We start from the raw sequence: 21,355 nt of genomic DNA, 5'->3' as shown, positions 1-21,355 counted from the left end.
TTCGGAAGAGCACCCCTCAGCCTCAGAAGATGCCCTTCTGGAGGCATGCAGTCAGTCATTATACCCTAATGTAGGTCAATTTGCCTACTAGCCAAATAAAGTGCAGAGCATGCATGATGCGTGCAACTTGTCATTCTAACATATTTGAACATTTAATTCATCCTTCATTCAGTTCAGTCAGTATGTCATCCATTCAGTCATTTGTCTGAGTTGCAATAGGAACTAAATCAAAGAGAATAGAACAATCTTATCCATTTGTTTATTGAAATCCATGTGTATTCAAAATTATTCAAATTATCCAAAGTATTTTAGCCTATCACTTTAATAATTAAATGTTTAATTTAGGCCTATCCAAATAAAAAATAGGTCTTCAACTTGTAGGCATTGCAATTCAGGCTATAATTTTGGGTACTGGTATCTTACAGAATAATTTTAGAACTCTAATTGTTTTTATTATAGGGCTCCCTTTAAAAAGAGACCCTAGCTCACAGGCCTCTAAATATAGCCTCTAAATAACATGTGAACAAAATAGTTGAAGAAGCACGTGCAGTGGCTGATAGGGAAAACAGATCTGGCAATAAGAATTAGCTATAGTTAGTCTTTACCATTTGGGACCCGATGGCTATTTCACTCAGGACAGATTATAGCCAAGACTTAATCAATATTTTGTTTTGTCTCATTTATTGATATGGATATACAATGCATTCAGAAATTATTCAGACCCCTTCCCTTTTTCCACATTTTGTTACGTTACAGCCTTATTCTAAAATTGATTAAATCATTTTTTCCCTCATCAATCTGAACACAATACCCCATATTGACAAAGCGAAAACAGGTTTTTATAAAATATTTGCATAAGTATTCAAACCCTTAGCTATGAGACTCGAAATTGAGCTCAGGTGCATCCTGTTTTCATTTATTGAAATTGATCATCCTAAATTCAATTGATTGGGCATGATTTGGAAAAGCACACACTTGTCTATACAAGGTCCCACAGTTGACAGTGCATGTCAGAGCAAAAACCAAGCCATGAGGTCGAAGGAATTGTCCGTAAATTACACATTTTTCGAGGTAGGAATATTGTAAACATATGATCAATGGCTCATTCGAGAGAGGACATCCATCCGAGTTATGGAATCGGCCAGCATTGAAATCTGACGGATGATAGACGTTTTCACGATCAAAAAGTCATATCCCTTATTAACTTCCAGTGTAGTGAGAGCGACTTTATCACAGTGCTACGTCATACCGGACGGATTTCTGCCTGCTTGAACGCCAATAACTCAGATAAACATGAAATGACCCAGAGAATCAATAGAATATCACTCAGAGATGCACAAAAACAATTATAACATTAAAAATGCGTGAACCTTTCCTTTAATAAAAAAATAAAAATACATGTTTTCAAATCTCAAGAGGTTAAGTAAAATGACTATAGTAAGTCCCTATTAAGTGCCAAATAAAGTAACTTTTGACCTTAACAGGGTTGACGATTTCATCTTAAATCATCCACAAATCCCCTTGACAGGGGGAATGGAAGCGTATTGTATGCAACAGGGAGGGACAATTGAATGCAAGCTTCACAGAAATAGTAATTATTTATAATGAGAGGGCCATAAATATTAACTAGCAATGCTGCATAAAATCTCACCTTTCTGGTAAAAGTAGTTAAATGGCTGAGGTGTAGTCACTTTGAGGACACAAGCTCAGTGAAAGTACACAGTGAAATATTTACTACTAAGCTACAGTGGGGGGGAAAAGTATTTGATCCCCTGCTGATTTTGTGCGTTTGCCCACTTACAAAGAAATGATCAGTCTATCATTTTAATAGTAGGTTTATTTGAACAGTGAGAGACAGAATAACAACAAAAAAATCCAGAAAAACGCATGTCAAAAATGTTATAAAATGATTTGCATTTTAATGAGGGAAATAAGTATTTGACCCCACTGCAAAACATGACTTAGTACTTGGTGGAAAAACCCTTGTTGGCAATCAGAGGTCAGACGTTTCTTGTAGTTGGCCACCAGGTTTGCACACCTGTCAGGAGGGATTTTGTCCCACTCCTCTTTGCAGATCTTCTCCAAGTCATTAAGGTTTCGAGGCTGACGTTTGGCAACTCAAACCTTCAGCTCCCTCCACAGATTTTCTATGGGATTAAGGTCTGGAGACTGGCTAGGCCACTCCAGGACCTTAATGTGCTTCTTCTTGAGCTACTCCTTTGTTGCCTTGGCCGTGTGTTTTGGGTCATTGTCATGCTGGAATACCCATCCACGAGCCAATGCCCTGGCTGAGGGAAGGAGGTTTTCACCCAAGATTTGACTGTACATGGCCCCGTCCATCGTCCCTTTGATGCGGTGAAGTTGTCCTGTCCCCTTAGCAGAAAAACACCCCCAAAGCATAATGTTTCCACCTCCATGTTTGACGGTGGAGATGGTGTTCTTGGGGTCATAGGCAGCATTCCTCCTCCTCCAAACACAGCAAGTTGAGTTGATGTCAAAGAGCTCCATTTTGGTCTCATCTGACCACAACACTTTCACCAGTTGTCCTCTGAGTCATTCAGATGTTCATTGGCAGACTTCAGACGGGCCTGTATATGCATTTTTGAGCAGGGGGACCTTGCGGGCACTGCAGGATTTCAGTCCTTCACGGCGTAGTGTGTTACCAATTGTTTTCTTGGTGACTATGGTCCCAGCTGCCTTGAGATCATTGACAAGATCCTCCCGTGTAGTTCTGGGCTGATTCCTCACCGTTCTCATGATCATTGCAACTCCACGAGGTGAGATATTGCATGGAGCCCCAGGCCGAGGGATATTGACAGTTCTTTTGTGTTTCTTCCATTTGCGAATAATCGCACCAAATGTTGTCACCTTCTCACCAAGCTGCTTGGCGATGGTCTTGTAGCCCATTCCAGCCTTGTGTAGGTCTACAATCTTGTCCCTGACATCCTTGGAGAGCTCTTTGGTCTTGGCCAAGGTGGAGAGTTTGGAATCTGATTGATTGATTGCTTCTGTGGACAGGTGTCTTTTTTACAGGTAAAAAGCTGCGGTTAGGAGCACTTATAATAAGCTGTATAATAATTTGTGTGTGGTCAGAAGTTTACATACACTAAGTTGACGTGCCTTTAAACAGCTTGGAAAATTCCTGAAAATTATGTCATGGCTTTAGAAGCTTCTGATAAGCTAATTGACATCATTTATGTCAATTGGAGGTGTACCTGTGGATGTATTTCAAGGCCTACCTTCAAACTCAGTGCGTCTTTGCATGACATCATGGGAAAATCAAAAGAAATCAGCCATGAGCTCAGAAAAAAATTGTAAACCTCCAACAAGTCTGGTTCATCCTTGGGAGCAATTTCCAAATGCCTGAAGGTACCGCGTTCATCTCTACAAACAATAATACGCAAGTATAAACACCATGGGACCACGCAGCCGTCATACCGCTCAGGAAGGAGACGCATTCTGTCTCCTAGAGATGAACGTACTGTGGTGCGAAAAGTGCAAATCAATCCCAGAACAACAGCAAAGGACCCTGTGAAGATGCTGGAAGAAATAGGTACAAAAGTATCTATATCCACAGTAAAACGAGTCCTATATCGACATAACCTGAAAGGCCGCTCAGCAAGGAAGAAGCCACTGCTCCAAAACCACCATAAAAAAGCCAGACTACGGTTTACAACTGCACATGGCGACAAAGATCGTACTTTCTGGAGAAATGTCCTGATGAAACAAAAATAGAACTGTTTGGCCATAGTGACCATCGTTATGTTTGGAGGAAAAAGGGGGAGGCTTGCAAGCGGAAGAACACCATCCCAACCGTGAAGCACTGGGGTGGCAGCATGTATCATGTTGTGGGGGTGCTTTGCTGCAGGAGGGACTGGTGCACTTCACAAAATAGATGGCATCATGAGGTAGGAAAATTATGTGGATAGATTGAAGCAACATCTCAAGACATCAGTCAGGAAGTTAAAGCTTGGTCGCAAATGGGTCTTCCAAATGGACAATGACCGCAAGCATACTTCCAAAATGGAGGCAAAATGGCTTAAAGACAACAAAGTCAAGGTATTGGAGTGGTCATCACAAAGCCCTGACCTCAAACCTATGGAAAATGAGTGGGCAGAACTGAAAAAGCGTGTGCGAGCAAGGAGGCCTACAAACCTGACTCAGTTACACCAGCTCTGTCAGGAGGAATGGGCCAAAATTCACCCAACTTATTGTGGGAAGCTTGTGGAAGGCTACCCGAAACATTTGACCCAAGTTAAACAATTTAAAGGCAATGCTACCAAATACTAATTGAGTGTATGTAAACTTCTGACCCACTGGGAATGTGATGAAAGAAATAAAAGCTGAAATAAATCATTCTCTCTACTACTTTTCACATTCTTAAAATAAAGTGGTGTTCCTAACTGACCTAAGACGGGGAATGTTTACTCTGATTAAATGTCAGGAATTATGAAAAACTGAGTTGAAATGTATTTGGCTAAGGTGTATGTAAACTTCAGACTTCAACTGTATTTAACCCCTTTATTTTTGGTACTAAACAGTCTCCATATATACTTCCATTCATTTTTTTCTACTGGTACCAGGGGACCTTCGGATGAGTCTTGTGAGGCCCCAACATGTACGTGTTTGTGAGATTCTCATCTTCTCAGGAGTCATATTAATTTGTATGCCAAACTGTTGGGTTAGAGGTCGACTTATTATGATTTTTCAACGCCAATACCGATTATTGGAGGGCCAGAAAAGCCGATACCGATTAATCAGCCGATTTCCCCCCCCCCCCCCCATTTATTTATTTATGTATTTCTTTTTTTAATAATCTCAATTACAACAATACTGAATGAACAGTTATTTTAACTTAATATAATACATCAATAAAATCAATTTGGCCTGAAATAAATAATGAAACATGTTCAATTTGCTTTAAATAATGCAAAACAAAGTGTTGGAGAAGAAAGTAAAAGTGCAATATGTGCCATGTAAAAAAGCTACGGTTTAAGTTCCTTGCTCAGAACATGAGAACATATGAAAGCTGGTGGTTCCTTTTAACATGAGTCTTCAATATTCCCAGGTAAGTTTTAGGTTGTAGTTATTATAGGACTATTTCTCTCGATACGATTTGTATTTCATATACCTTTGACTATTGGATGTTCTTATAGGCACTTTAGTATTGCCAGTGTAACAGTATAGCTTCCGTCCCTCTCCTCGCTCCTACCTGGGCTTGAACCAGGAACACATCGACAACAGCCACCCTCGAAGCAGCGTTACCCATGTAGAGCAAGGGGAAACAACTACTCCAAGTCTCAGAGCGAGTGACGTTTGAAACGCTATTAGCGCGCACCCCGCTAACTAGCTAGCCATTTCACATCGGTTACACCAGCCTAATCTTGGGAGTTGACAGGCTTGAAGGAGTGGGTATAATTTGTGGAACGTTCCAACAGGAATCTGTTCCAAAAAACGTAAAGTAAAAGGTTGCCAACCAACAACGCATACAAAGTAGCAACGCATACAAACCTAGCTAAACTGGCTGCCGAATAGGCATCAACTCACCACATGGCTTATTCTTAATGTTTGTCCATAGGCAACCAGAGTGAGGACAGACATTTTTCTGAATAAACGTGATGAGTGAAAAACGCAATGAAATAGACCACTCACTACCCGGTATCTTATTCTGCCGCTATAGAACTTTGTATGCGTTGTTTTTTGGCAACCTTGTTATTTATGAAGTTTTTGGAATAGATTCCTGTTGGAACGTTCCACATGTTATACCCACCCGGCTTGAAGTCATAAACAGCTTGAAACACAGCGAAGAGCTGCTGGCAAAACGCACGAAAGTGCTGTCTGGATGAATGCTTACGAGCCTGCTGGTGCCTACCATCGCTCAGTCAGACTGCTCTATCAAATCATAGACTTAATTATAACATAATAAACACACAGAAATACGAGCCTTTGGTCATTAATATGGTAAAATCCGGAAACTATCATCTCATCTCGTGGAGTGCAAAGTAAGGCAGGTGGTTAGAGCGTTGGACTAGTAACCAAGGTTGCAAAAACGAATCCCCGAATCCCCCCTGAACAAGGCAGTTAACCCCCGTTCCTAGGCCGTCATGAAAATAAGAATGTGTTCTTAATCTGACTTGCCTAGTTAAATAAATGTGTAAAAAAAAAAAATAATAATCGGCAGCCAAAAATACCGATTACCGATTGTTATGAAAACCCGAAATCGGCCCTAATTAATCAGCCATTCCGATTAATCGGTCGACCTCTAGTTTGGATGCTTCAGACAATTTTGTGAGAAGACTGTCACCTTTTACCGCAGATGCGGAAGTGCGTCATAGGCAGGTTGAGACACATCCAATGATATCTCTTGCTTAAATTGACTGATTTTTATTGGTATTTTTGTGCTGATTAGATTCAGCGGGGGCGCAGACATCGACCTTGGGGGTTTTAAAGGGCATTTCAATCAGGAAAGGGGGATACCTAGTCAGTTGTCCAACTGAATGTATTCAACTGAAATGTGTCTTCCATATTTAACCCAACCCCTTTGAATCAGAGGGGTGTGGGGGGCTGCCTTAATCGACATCCACGTCTTCAGGGAACAGTGGGTTAACTGCCTTGCTCAGGGGCAGAACGACAGATTTTTACCTTGTCAGCTCGGGGTTTCGATCCAGCAACCTTCCGGTTACTGGCCCAATGCTCTAACCACTAGGCTAACTGCAATCGAGTACAGGCTTAACATGACAACAGAGACAGAATATAATAAGGAATTTTATTGAATAGTTTGCGGCCGGTAATTATGCTGTATTGGAAAGTATCATATGGAATGTTTCTGGATGAAATGAGACATCTGCGTGTATGTCTACCCAGCCACGCATTCCATAAGCGATATGCATGATTAACATGAAACGCTAACCGAGCATTGAACCCAACAGTGCATGCCATATACAGTGGCAAGAAAAAGTATGTGAACCCTTTGGAATTACTTGGATTTCTGCATAAATTAGTCATAAACTTTGATCTGATCTTCATCTTAGTCACAACAATAGACAAACACAGTGTGCATAAACTAATAACACACAAATTATTGTATTTTTCTTGTCTATATTGAATACATCATTTAAACATTCACAGTGTAGGTTGGGAAAGGTATGTGAACCCCTAGGCTAATGAATTTTCCAAAAGCTAATTGGAGTCAGGAGTCCGCTAACCTGGAGTCCAATCAATGAGAAGAGATTAGAGATGTTGGTTAGAGCTGCCCAGCCCCAAAAAAAACACAAATTTGAGTTTGCAATTCACGAGAAGCATTGCCTGATGTGAACCATGCCTCGAACAAAAGAGATCACAGATGACCTAAGATTAAGAATGGTTGACTTGCATAAAGCTGGAAAGCGTTACCAAAGTATCTCTAAAAGCCTTGATGTTCATCAGTCCATGGTAAGACAAATGGAGAAAGTTCAGCACTGTTGCTACTCTCCCTAGGAGTGGCCTCCCTGCAAAGGTGACTGCAAGAGCATAGTGCAGAATGCTCAGTGAGGTTAAGAAGAATCTTAGAGTGTCAGCTAAAGGCTTACAGAAATCTCTGGAACATGCTAACATCGCTGTTGGCGATTCTACGATACGTAAAACACAATGGTGTTCATGGGAGGACACCACGGAAGAAGCCACTGCTATCCCCAAAAAAACATTGCTGCACGTCTGAACATCGCAAAAGAGCACCTGGATGTTCCACAGCGCTTCTGGCTAAATATTCTGTGGATAGATTCAACTAAAGTTGAGTTGTTTGGAAGGAACACACAAAACTGTGTGGAGAAAAAAAGCCACAGCACATCAAAACCTCATCCCAACTGTAAAGTATGGTGGAGGGAGCATCATGGTTTGGGGCTGCTTTGCTGCCTCAGGGCCTGGACAGCTTGCTATCATCGATGGAAAAATGAATTCCCAAGTTTATCAAGACATTTTGCAGGAGAATGTAAGGCTATCTGTTCGCCAATTGAAGCTCAACAGAAGTTGGGTGACGCAAAAGAACAACGACCCAAAACACAGAAGTAAATCAACAACAAAATGGCTTCAACAGAAGAAAATTCGCCTTCTGGAGTGGCCCAGTTAGAGTCCTGACCTCAACACGATTTAAAATACTGTGGCATGACCTCGAGAGTGGTTCACACCAGACATCCTAAGATTATTGCTAATCTGAATCAGTTTGTAAAGATGAATGGCCTAAAATTCCTACTGACCTTTGTGCAGGTTTGATCCATAACTACAGAAAACATTTGGTTGAGTTTATTGCTGCCAAAGGAGGGTTAACCAGTTATTAAATCCAAGGGTTCACATACTTTTTCCACCCTACACTGTGAATGTTTACATGGTGTGTTCAATAAAGACATGAAAACGTATAATTGTTTGTGTGTTATTAGTTTAAGCAGACTGTGTTTGTCTATTGTTGTGACTTAGGTGAAGATCAGATCAAATTTTATGACCATTTTATGCAGAAATCCAGGTACTTCCAAAGGGTTCACATACTTTTTCTTGCCACTGTATGTATGATTGACATGAAACGCTAACTGAGCGTTGAGCCCAACAGTGCACACAGCAATGCTGGAAGATATGGGCACCTGCCCGAGTCCTGGCCAAATGTTGACCTGCTGAGTGCCTCGCATTTTCATGCAAATTTATTCAGAAGAAATGTTACGTATGATGGTACGTAGAACCCAACAACACTGTAATTCGATTAGTCTAATATGAGATGTTTGCTGTCATGCACCCAGATGTACATGTCGTAAACGAGCGATGGGGATGCATGTCAAACGGTGTCTGACCCAAAAGCCGGCTGTAATATGAATGACCGCCACATTCCTGCATGTCATTGGAAACTCGGCAACTAAATTAGCTATTGATAGCTATGGTAAGGAGCCATTGCTGAGAAGTCAAATAGATTGGGCCTAACAAGTGAGGTCTCGCAGAGCATAGCCAGGGGCCTAGTTGCTGGAGAGTGATGGTGGAATTAAACCCAATGTATCGAGGTGGTTACTGCTCCAGTTCTTAAAGACCAATGTAGCGTAGAGGGGAAAGATGGCACCTTTGTATATTACTTAAGAAAGGAGAGGGTTGAATAGGAGGGATGAATGGTGGAGCATGAATAAATATAAACATAAAGCAAGAAAAAGGATATTTGTAAGTGCGCACTTTCATGATAGTACTACAGGAAGCCAATTTAGAATGCTTAGGAGTGGGGCTAGTGATTTAAGTTGAAAAGACCAGAAACCCCTAAAAATGAGTGATAGAAGGGGTTGTGAGCACTAGGGTTGGGCGGTATCCAGATTTTCATATCGTCATAACGTCCTTCTCTCATCCCAGGATTTATGGTATTACCGGCTTAGTACACAAGGGGGCGCAAAAAAGACCATTGGGTGTCTGTTACTAGAATGTTAACAACATTTTCACAAGTAATATCACATTTCCATGGAGGCTGCTAGCTAATATGCTAACGAGCGCAAACGAAAATAAAGAAATTGCAAAGATAGGCAATCCAGCTCATAAAATGATGCATATATAGGTAGGAGCTACCAAATGTCCGTTTTGGTGAGTTTGGACATTTACAAGTGAATTTGAACAAGAGACATTGTGCAAATAAACAAAGTTTTGACGCATGCTTGTGTGGGTGGCAGGTAGCCTAGTGGTTAGAGCGTTAGACTAGTAACCGGAAGGTTGCAAGATCAAATCCCCGAGCTGACAAGGTAAAAATCTGTCCTTCTGCCCCTGAACAAGGCATTGAAAATAAGAATTTGTTCTTAACTGACTTGCCTAGTTAAATAAAGGTAAAAAATATAAAAAAGGAAGAACAGTACTGGCTCTGGAGCAGCATGCGTACACGCTGTGTGAAGTCTGGAGTCGTAGGGCAAAGGGCCTGCCTGCTTTGAGAAGATGGGGATGGAGCAGACAGGCTGAGAACGGAGACAAGAGAAAACGCAAGGAAATCAAATGTGGCAGCTGTACAGATACCGCATCCAAAAGTCTGTGTAGCTACTTTTCTCGGTGTAGCCAGCCTACCTTTCTCCATTAAATGCAAGATTAACAAGCTGGCTACATTCTTTCTATGATAAACATTAGAAATATGATGAGCATGCATCATTTTTTCAAAAAAGACTTTGCTTTTTCATTGTAAGCTCATTTTTCCTACATGTGTGGCTGCCAGCCAAATAATGAAAAAGAAGCCATTTTCTGCCGAATGTGTTGCACTAATGTATTTTCTGCGAAGGAAAACTAGTGTTGCACATCCCTGATCACTCTATTGAAGCCAAAAAACACTGTTGACTTTCAATTGTAAAACGTGACCCCTGTCAATACACAGCTGGACTCACCTGCTCCTGCTTTCTCCCGTTGTGCTATTTACAAACAAACATGTGACTGGCCCAACTGTTCTGGGGAACTACGGTAAGCTTTCATAATGTAAAATAATGTGACAGGTGAAATGAAGGAACGCAATCTGCTTTATCGCCTCAAAGAAATAGTTTTGACAGTATTGAACATTTTTCCAAATATCTCGGTATATCGACCAAGCCTCGTGAAAGAACCATGAAAAACCTGTAGGAAGAAGACCTCATGGAGATGTCAAGCGGAGGGAACCACCTTGTCTGTGGCTGCGAGTATATGCTGGAAAATAGGAAGTAGCTTAGGGTAGACATAAACATTTGCGCTATTGCAACATGACCATAGAAACTGGGACCAGCCGATAAAAAAAGGCTCTTGAAAAACTGAGTGCTACCCAAACCTGTGCAGGTGCCAGATGAACCTTGCACGCTAGCAGTAAAAGAAACAGCGTGGTATACCCATTGCTAGGTAGCCTGAATTCGCAACTCGAAGGTGGTGGCTATGGGACTAAACCATTGTTAGTAGGGTAGGATGTTTGAAGCTTGCCTAAAGAAACATTTCCCCGAATCAGTTTGGCAAGGTATCACCCATTCTTAAGAGACTGAAGCTCCACTTGTAACAAGAACAAATTATTAGAATGATGACAAAACCATATAAATTGCATTAATAAGCTACAGGCAACATAACTGAAGCTGAAAGCCACAGTTCTTGATTGATATATTACTGTCGATGGCCACCCTGCCACATAGTTTGCTACTGGAGAATATCTCCATTATTCGAGAACTGATTGCTGGGGCTGATATCAAGCAAACGGAAGACATTTTGTTTATGATGAGATTAAATAAAAATGCCAAGAGTGATGAGAGTTAAAGGCAGCAGTAGGTCTACTGAGCTCATAAAGCATGGATGACATATTTGAGTTGCTGATGAATCAATTGATCAAATGACTAATGTTGCAAAGCTCCACTTGAGCAAGGTTACTTAAAATCAAATATGAATGACTAGTTTACAGACCACGATTGTTGCGATGGATTGTCGATGAGGCCATTCAACAAGTTCTCTTGAGTTCAGCTTAGTAGAGTCCACTATGCAGCCAAGTAGCTCTGAACAGTACTCAGCCTGTGTAGATCAGTGGACGGGAGTTCTCATACCCGGCAGGGTACGACCATGGATGACACGCCAGTGTTATATAGCGTTCCATACGTTGAGCCACTACCAACAGCATAGATGCACCATTTTCCCTGTAAAGGATAGCTAAATTGCATGTTGTTTAGCAAATGGTGTTGATATTGCCTGCCTTGACAGCAGAGGGGGCACTTGATAATTGTAATGGCCGTTACTGCAGCACCTTAGTTCTGAGTCCACTCCTATCCAAATCATATAGCTGTGAACAGCACGACAGCAATCAGCCTGTGTAGACCAGTGTATGGCTCCCGGCCGGCCGGCCATGACCATGAAAGACGTGCCGGTGTTATGGCGTTCCATACATTCTAATAGACTTAATAGAGAGGAGAGAGCAATAGCGAGGGAAGAGGAAACAGCACAACATGTTAAGGGGAAAGAGTAGGCCCGTGGTCTACACACCTGAAACCATACATAATGCCTACACTGCACAAGATCAACATGACATGATCAAATTGGCATAGCCCTATGATGAGTGAACAAGATTGCCACCAGTAATTATGTCATTGAATGTCTATCCTGTACATATGACAATAACATTTGATTGTATTGATTTGTGCAGGCATGATATCCGCTGCAAAGAAGACTACGCCATAATGACTATGCATTGCGTGCAGAACTTAAGAATGAAGTAACAATGAGTAACGATGAATATCGTCAGATTATAGGCTAAGCATGGATTATACTTGCGAGCCACTACCAGCAGCATATAGCCAATGCGACCTTGTCCCTGCGGAGGATATATCTCTGTGTACTTCCTGAAAAATATAGTTTGACACAAGACAAGATATTAGGCACGTTCATATTGCACCTTAGCCCTGGGCTAAGGGAGATTTTAGTAAACGCGCATTTACAATGATCCATCCAGATCTGATTGCCAAAGTCATAGCTGCGGGAACTAGGGGTGCTGAGGGTGCTGCAGCACCCCATAATAAATCACAATGAAAAGATAGTTTTATATAAAAATAAATCCACCAAATTAGTGCACCAGGCCTCTATTACTCCTGTACGAGCAGATAAAAATACTCGTCAGCAGAGTGGTGAGAAATATATATATATATATATATATATATATATATATATATATATATATTGGATGGCTAGATGTGGCAGCATGATGGGGGAATCAAAATGCCGCCATGAGAAACAAAAGTAGGCTACAGTGATATTTCAGTGACAGCATCAGCTGGGCAAGTAGCCTGTAGCTATCCCTGGCAAATTGAAATACAGTGGACAATGATGATCCGTCCGAGTATTCGGGGTCCACCCCTTGCATCGATTTCCACAAATAATTCCACTTGTTGAATAGCCTACAGTTACCGGCTGAGAAACCAGGAATTCAAAAATATGCCATGGATAGTGAAATGATTTGATTGAAATCAACAATTCCCACACAGAAATACCCTCTGAAGCGCAGGCTGAAGCCTGAGGTAGCCTACACGATTGCCATTAAGGCAAAGCATGATGGTGTAAATTACAGAGACGATGTGGATGAGTTGTCGAAGACTGTTGCTGCAAATCTAATACAACACGTTACTGAGTACCACTCTCTGTATTTTCAAGCTGCATCATGTTATGGTTATGCTTCTAATCATTAAGGACTGGGAAGTTTTTCAGGATAAAAAAGTAATAGAATGGAGCTAAGCACAAGCAAAATCCTAGAGGAAAACCTTGTTCAGTCTGCTTTCCACCAGACACTGGGAGATGAATTACCTTTCAGCAAGACAGTAACCTAAAACACCAAAGGCCAAATCTACGCTGGAGTTGCTTACCAAGAAGACAGTGACCGAGCTACCGTTTGGAATTAAATCTACCTAAAAATGGTTGTCTTGCAGTGATAAACAACAAATTTGAAAGAGCTTGCATTTTTTTTTGTAAGAATAATGGGAAAAGTTGTAAAATCCAGGTGTGGAATGCTCTTAGAGACTTACTCAGAAAGACTCACAGCTGTAATCACTGCCAACGGTGCTTCTACAAAGTATTTACTTATGTAAATTAGCAAAAAATTCTAAAAACATGTTTTCACTTTGTCATTATGGGCTATTGGCTATATTATGGGTGAGAAATAAAATCAATGTAATCCATTTTGGATTCAGGCTGTAACGCAACAAAATGTGGAGTCAAGTCAAGTGGTATGAATACTTTCTGAAGGCACATATGCGTGTCTGCATGTGTGGTTTATAGTATTTGGCTGAGGGCCAGGCACCCCTAGCAGGGTCTCACAGAGGGAGCAAAGCCACATGAACTTCACCAGCTGCCAGCAAACAGCTTTCAGTTACATCACAGGTCTGGTTCCCTGATCCCTCTCACCATGACCAGCCAACACTATCCAGCCATGAGACCTGGCTGTAGTCTTCTTTCTGCTTCTCTTTGTTCTTTAACATGAGGAGAAGTTGCATGTTTTTGTCTCTGAATGTTATTGAATGTTACATTCTATGGTAGCTTTTAGTGGAATGTCTGGGGCGTTTGTGGAATTCCCATTCCCAAAACATTCTACCTCCCATATTCCTGGCTGCAGCAAAGTGCACAAAAGCTGTAATAGTCATTCTGCAGTTCTTCTTCTATTTTTCTTTATCTGTTAAAAACCTTTGTTAAAATCAATTGATGCATCCGTGCATCAGTCTAATGAACATTAAAAAAATCCCCATCAAAATCTACCAGTTTAACCTATAGATAACTGTTTTTTGCACGGGGAAATGGACAAACACGATTTTTAAAAAATGAACAGCAATTTTAAAGGAAACGATTGACTTTGTCTTTTAGCTAGTTAGGTCTTTTTGCGGAAGGGCCTATTTCACCCTTCTGCGGTGGAAAGTGGCAGAGGTACAGCGCTGTTTGTCAGACCACTAGACATCCCGAAAATCTGTCTTCTCATAAAAATGAGTGAGAGCTCGAATAATACAGAGAGGCAATGGGGTTTATATAGAAACACAAAACTGCTTAGTCATGGTTGGTTCCACCCCTCCGTGGCGGATCAGGACATCATGAGCTACCTTGTTCTCTTATTGTGGCCAGGTGTATCGGGTCATAGTGGACAAACAAGTGATAAAGGCAGTTCCGTTTACTCCCTTCTCTACCAAGCTAGCCTCCGTTCTCTTCTATCTCCCCACAGGATGAGCTGAAGAACTGTGGTCACTTCTCTGCTCTTTGTCTTATGTGGTGTGACAAGGTTACTCAGAAGCAAAGAGAAATTGAAACAATACAGGTCTATCTGGTCCTCAAGTTTATCTCTATCCCATGTCCTTGACTACACGCTTAGACCAGCTGCAGGGAGTGAACGTAGAAGAGATGAACCATCCTTTCTCAGAAGCACAGCATTGGCACTAAAGAAAATGTCTTTACTATTGTTAAGCATATTAATTATTAACTATTATTTTTAAACAAAAAAGGTAAAGACGTGATTTTTCTCTCTCATGCTACCGTCACTTATGACCGAAAATAACTTCTGGACATCAGAACAGCAATTACTCACCTCGAACTGGACGAAAATGTTTTCTTTAACGAGTCCGACGCGAAGGATATACTGCTTTCTCAGGAATGGGCCCAAATCCCCATCATTTGCATGAAGAAAAGACGTTGGAAAAGGGATGCAGAGGTCGGGCTGCCTTCTGAGAATTCGTAGGCGAGTGAGTAAACCCCCTCCACCATCAGTCCTGTTAGCCAACGTGCAATCATTGGATAACAAAATGATTGAGCTCCGATCAAGGATATCCTACCAACAGGACATTAAAAACTGTAATATCTTATGTTTCACGAGTCGTGGCTGAACGACGACATGGATAATATACAGCTGTCGGGGTTTTCAGTCCATCGGCAAGATGGAACAGCTGCCTCCGGTAAGACAAGGGGTGGCGGTCTGTGCCTATTTGTAAATAACAGCTGGTGCACAAAATCTAATATTAAGGAAGTCTCTAGGTTTTGCTCGCCTGAGGTAGAGTATCTCATAATAAGCTGTAGACCACACTATTTACCAAAAGAGTTTTCATCTATATATTTTTTTGTAGCTGTCTATTTACTACCACAAACCGATGCTGGCACTAAGACGGCACTCAACAAGCTGTATAGGGCCGTAAGCAAACAGGAAAATGCTCATCCAGAGGCGGCACTCCTAGTGGCCGGGGACTTTCATTTTAAGTGAAAGTGTACTGTTAGCTAGCTAGCTAACGTTAGCTAGCTGGCTCACTAAGTAACGTTACATCATGCGTTGGGATTCATTGTTTACCTAGCTAGCTATCTAGCTACATTTCTTAACAAAAGACTCTCGTCTTAGTGTGCCAGAGCGCAGAATAACTGATGCATTTTTGAACGCTCAACACCCGTTGAATATGTCCAGTGTCAGTAAACGATTGTTGCCAGCAGCACAGTTACAGTCACCAACGCTCTAGATAACATGAAAAAAGCCTAACCAGCTCTGCTAGGGCGAGTCAAATGGTCAGAGTGGGGTGTTCTCTCATTATGTGTCTGGAAGTAGCTAGCCAATGTTAGCCAGTTAGCTTGGGTGCTTGACTGTAGTTGTGAGGTCAGAGCTTTTGGAACAATCCTACTTATTGGCCAGAGCGTCCAGTGTGCGCTCTGAACGCGAAACCGCAGAGTGATAGGGCGAGTAATATTCAGTGAGCTGTTCTCTTTCTCTTAGATGTCTGGAAGTAGCTGGCAAGTTAGTACAGAACGGTTGGATCAACCTTTAAAGAGATGGGTGGGGCTAAGGCTTAAGAGGGTGTGAACAATGCTGAATGGGTGTAGACAAAGAAGGGCTCTCCAATAGTAGTACCAAAACATTGAAAGACGATTCCATATGTTAACTTAGTAGAACCTCCCCCAACGACTTAGACTTTTATAGGTTAAAGGAAAGATTTATAAAGACTCCATTGAATTTAACAGGTGTAACAGAATGTTTTGTTTTATTGCGTTATTATTGAAAGACTTCACTTTCATTCTTCCCTCAGGAAAGAGATCTCCAAGATCATGTCTAGCTCCTTCCTGCGAGGCCTAAACATGGCCTCCTTCTTTGCGGCCAGTAAGATCATAGTCTTCATCACCTTCACCGTCTACGTCCTCCTGGGGAACACCATCTCAGCCAGCCGGGTGTTTGTGGCAGTGTCTCTGTATGGTGCCATCAAGATCACAGTGACCCTCTTCTTCCCACTGGCCATCGAGAAGGTGTTCGAGACCATCATCAGTATCCGCAGGATCAAGGTACTCTATAGATCATCTGGCACAAAATGGCTGCTGTGCCTCACCTAGGTGCAATGAGTTATTGTAGTTTAGTAAGGTTTGTTTGGCTGAATCATCTCTCTGTTGACCCACAGAATTTCCTTCTGTTGGATGAGATTGAGAGACCCAACATGAGATTCACCTTGGAGGAAAAGAAAGACGCCTCTGTTGAGATCAAGGACTTAATTTGCTACTGGGACAAGGTGAATATTCTGGCAGGTTCAAATGTTTAATGTCCACATGTTTTATAAAACATGTATTATTACTTTTTTTGTACTTTATCCACTTTCTCCTCAATTTCGATCGCGCCTCATCGCTGCAACCCCCCCAACGGGCTCGGGAGGTGAAGATCGAGTCGTGCGCCCTCTGAAACATGACCCGCCTAACCGCACTTCTTAACACCCGCCCACTTAACCCGGAAGCCAGCCACACCAATGTGTCAGAGGAAACACCATTCAACTGATGACCAAGGTCAGCCTGCAGGCACCCGGGTCCGCCACAAGGAGATGCTAGAGTGCAATGAGCCAAGTAAAGCCCCCCCCCCGGCCTAATCCTCCCCTAACCCGGACAACGCTGGGTTAATTGTGCGCCGCCCTATGGGACTCCCGATCACGGCCGGTTGTGATACAGCCCGGGATCAAACCCGGGTCTGTAGTGACGCCTCTAGCACTGTGATGCAGTGCCTTAGACCACTGCGCCACTCGGGAGGCCCAAATGTCCACATTTTGATATACAGTGCCTTCGGAAAGTATTCAGACCCCTTGACTTTTTTTCACATTTTGTTACATTACATTTTACATTTAAGTCATTTAGCAGACGCTCTTATCCAGAGCGACTTACAAAATGGTGCATTCACCTTATGATATCCAGTGGAACAACCACTTTACAATAGTGCATCTAAATCTTTTAAGGGGGGGGGGGGGGGGGTTAGAAGGATTACTTTATCCTATCCTAGGTATTCCTTAAAGAGGTGGGGTTTCAGGTGTCTCCGGAAGGTGGTGATTGACTCCGCTGTCCTGGCGTCGTGAGGGAGCTTGTTCCACCATTGGGGTGCCAGAGCAGCGAACAGTTTTGACTGGGCTGAGCGGGAACAGTGCTTCCTCAGAGGTAGGGGGGCCAGCAGGCCAGTGGTGGATGAACGCAGTGCCCTTGTTTGGGTGTAGGGCCTGATCAGAGCCTGAAGGTATGGAGGTGCCGTTCCCTTCACAGCTCCGTAGGCAATCACCATGGTCTTGTAGCGGATGCGAGCTTCAACTGGAAGCCAGTGGAGAGAGCGGAGGAGCGGGGTGACGTGAGAGAACTTGGGAAGGTTGAACACCAGACGGGCTGCGGCGTTCTGGATGAGTTGTAGGGGTTTAATGGCACAGGCAGGGAGCCCAGCCAACAGCGAGTTGCAGTAATCCAGACGGGAGATGACAAGTGCCTGGATTAGGACCTGCGCCGCTTCCTGTGTGAGGCAGGGTCGTACTCTGCGAATGTTGTAGAGCATGGACCTACAGGATCGGGTCACCGCCTTGATGTTAGTGGAGAACGACAGGGTGTTGTCCAGGATCACGCCAAGGTTCTTAGCACTCTGGGAGGAGGACACAAGGGAGTTGTCAACCGTGATGGCGAGATCATGGAACGGGCAGTCCTTCCCCGGGAGGAAGAGCAGCTCCGTCTTGCCGAGGTTCAGCTACGTTACATTACTTTTTTAACGTAATTACATTACGTTACTACGTTATGTTACGTTACAGCCTTATTCTAAAATTGATTTTTTTTTTTTAAATCCTCAGCAATCTACCCACAATACCCCATAATGACAAAGTGAAAACAGGTTTTTAGAAATGTTTGCAAATGTATAAAAAAAATTAAACAGGAAAAACCTTATTTACATAAGTATTCAGACCCTATGACTCGAAATTGAGCTCAGGTCCATCCTGTTTCCATTGATTATCCTTGAGATGTTTCTACAACTTGATTGGTTCAATTGATTGGATATGATTTGGAAAGGCACACACCTGTCTATGTAAGGTCCCACAGTTGACAGTGCATGTCAGAGTATAAACCAAGCCATGAGGTTGAAGGAATTGTGCGTTGAGCGCCAAGACAAGATTGTGTCGAGGCACAGATCTGGGGAAGTGTACCAGAAAATGTCTGCAGCATTGAAGGTCCCCAAGAATACAGTGGCCTCCATCATTCTTAAATGGAAGAAGTTTGGAACAACCAAGACTCTTCGTAGAGCTGGCCACCCGGCCAAACTTAGCAATAGGGGGAGAAGGGCCTTGGTCAGGGAGCTGATCAAGAACCCGATGGTCACTCTGACAGAGCTCTAGAGTTCCTCTGTGGAGATGGGAGAACCTTCCAGAAGGACAACCATCTCTGCAGCACTCCACCATCCAGGCCGTTATGGTAGAGTAGCCAGACGGAAGCCACTCCTCAGTAAAAGGCACATGACAACCCGCTTGGAATTTGCCAAAAGGCACCTAAGACTCAGACCATGAGAAACAAAATTCTCTGGTCTGATGAAACCAAGATTGAACACTGCCGAAGGTGCTTCAACAAAGTATTTAGTAAGGGTCTGAATACTTATGTAAATGTAATATCAGTTTTTAATTTTGGGGGGAAATTAGCAAACATTTCCAAAAAACTGTTTTTGCTTTGTCATTGAAGGGTATTATGTGTAGATTGATGAGGGAAAAAAATCATTTAAACAATTTTAGAACAAAGCTGAAAACTGTTATGTTCTAATTCTCAGAGTAAAAACTCTACGGACACTATGAAAGCTCAAACCAAGTTTATTCTTCCCCGAGGGTCAATACAGCTGCATTAGACAAAGACACATTTACACAAGCACTGATATTTAACCCGTTCTCCTATGCTGAATCTCCTCCTACACATCTGAACAAACATTGCATCTTTATTGCTAGGCAGGAAACTAAGTGATACGGGCCAAATACTGGCACCCCTCAGGTCTCTATTACAACTAATAACATTTAAAGTTCAGAAATCCAAACCTATCAAAACTAACAAAATGTGAGGAAAAGTCAAGGGTTCTGAATACTTTCCGAAGGCACTGTACAAAACAAGAAGACACCTGTCCTGTCATGTGTTGCTATGAAATGTCCCTCCCTTCTATCTCCACAGTGTCTGGATGCCCCGTCTCTCCAGAACCTGTCACTCACAGTGAAATCGGAGCAACTCGTTGTTGTCATTGGACCTGTGGGGGCTGGAAAGGTCAGAGGTCATGCGTAGTTAGGACTGTTACGGTGACCATATTAAGGCCACTCCGGTAGTCACGAGTCATGAAGGCAGTCAATGTCCACGTTACCATTTAGTCACAGGAACTAGGCTTCTCCAAGATCTGATGGTCATTAGTAGCCTACCAAACTTACTAACTGCCTGGTACTCAGCACTCTATTGTCCCTCTAATCACTCTGACATCAATGCAAATGTATCGAAAATCTTATCAAACACTTCATGAGAGACCATGAGCTCAACATTTCTATAGGCTATGCAATTGCGTCTGAAAACAGAGTGGTGGCCTCTGTTAAAAAGAGGAGGATCCCAGTAGCTTTCTATAGGCTAGGCCTACTGTATTTATTTCTCAACTTTCCTAATATTAAGCACATTGCTTCTCTTTACAACAGGAGTATAGGCCGGCTGGCCAACAAAATTAACCACAGGAAAAGTGTACTCCATTCGCTATTTAAGTGCATAGATTACATTAATTTGTTTCCCCTGCCCCTGTTTTGAGACATGTGCATGATAATGGTCTATTTTAAATCAAAACAAGTCATATCAGTTTGCAAACATTATAAAAATATATATACAGTACCAGTCAAAAGTTTGGACACACCTACTCATTCCAGGGTTTTTCTATATTTTACTATTTTCTACATTGTAGAATAATAGTGTAGACATCAAAACTATGAAACAACACATATGGAATCATGTAGTAACCAAAACAAGTGTTAAACAAATCAAAATGTATTTTATATTTGAGATTCTTCAAAGTAGCCACCCTTTGCCTTGATGACAGCTTTAGTATATGTAAAGACAATATTAAATCAAGAATAGTCTGATGGGTGACAATATTAGCCTATCACTTATATATTATCACTTTTTGTAATCATAGTTGCACACCTTATGTAGCCTAGCCCATACAGTGAGGGAAAAAAGTATTTGATCCCCTGCTGATTTTGTACGTTTGCCCACTGACAAAAAAATGATCAGTCTATCATTTTAATGGTAGGTTTATTTGAACAGTGAGAGACAGAATAACAACAAAATCCAGAAAAACGGATGTCAAAAATGTTATAAATTGATTTGCATTTTAATGAGGGAAATAAGTATTTGACCCCCTCTCAATCAGAAAGATTTCTGGCTCCCAGGTGTCTTTTATACAGGTAACGAGCTGAGATTAGGAGCACACTCTTAAAGGGAGTGCTCCTAATCTCAGTTTGTTACCTGTATAAAAGACACCTGTCCACAGAAGCAATCAATCAATCAGATTCCAAACTCTCCCCCATGCCCAAGACCAAAGAGCTCTCCAAGGATGTCAGGGACAAGATTGTAGACCTACACAAGGCTGGAATGGGCTACAAGACCATTG

At 42.2% G+C, this 21,355-nt stretch overlaps 1 protein-coding gene across 1 annotated transcript in view; it reads left to right on the top strand.

Annotated features, from left to right (window-relative positions):
- LOC106574545 (ATP-binding cassette sub-family C member 4) overlaps positions 1-21,355 on the top strand; it is a 57,465-nt gene that overhangs the window by 14,442 nt on the left and 21,668 nt on the right. Inside the window, exons 8-10 of the mRNA XM_014150502.3 lie at positions 16,494-16,743; positions 16,857-16,964; positions 19,888-19,977. Of these exons, the coding sequence (XP_014005977.3) occupies positions 16,494-16,743; positions 16,857-16,964; positions 19,888-19,977 (448 nt within the window). The remainder of the gene's footprint in view (positions 1-16,493; positions 16,744-16,856; positions 16,965-19,887; positions 19,978-21,355) is intronic.

The sequence above is a fragment of the Salmo salar genome, chromosome 16 (assembly GCF_965601325.2).
Source record: "Salmo salar chromosome 16, fSalSal1, whole genome shotgun sequence".
In the NCBI taxonomy this organism is placed as follows: Eukaryota; Metazoa; Chordata; class Actinopteri; order Salmoniformes; family Salmonidae; genus Salmo; species Salmo salar.
This window is presented reverse-complemented; position numbering and strand designations above follow the sequence as displayed.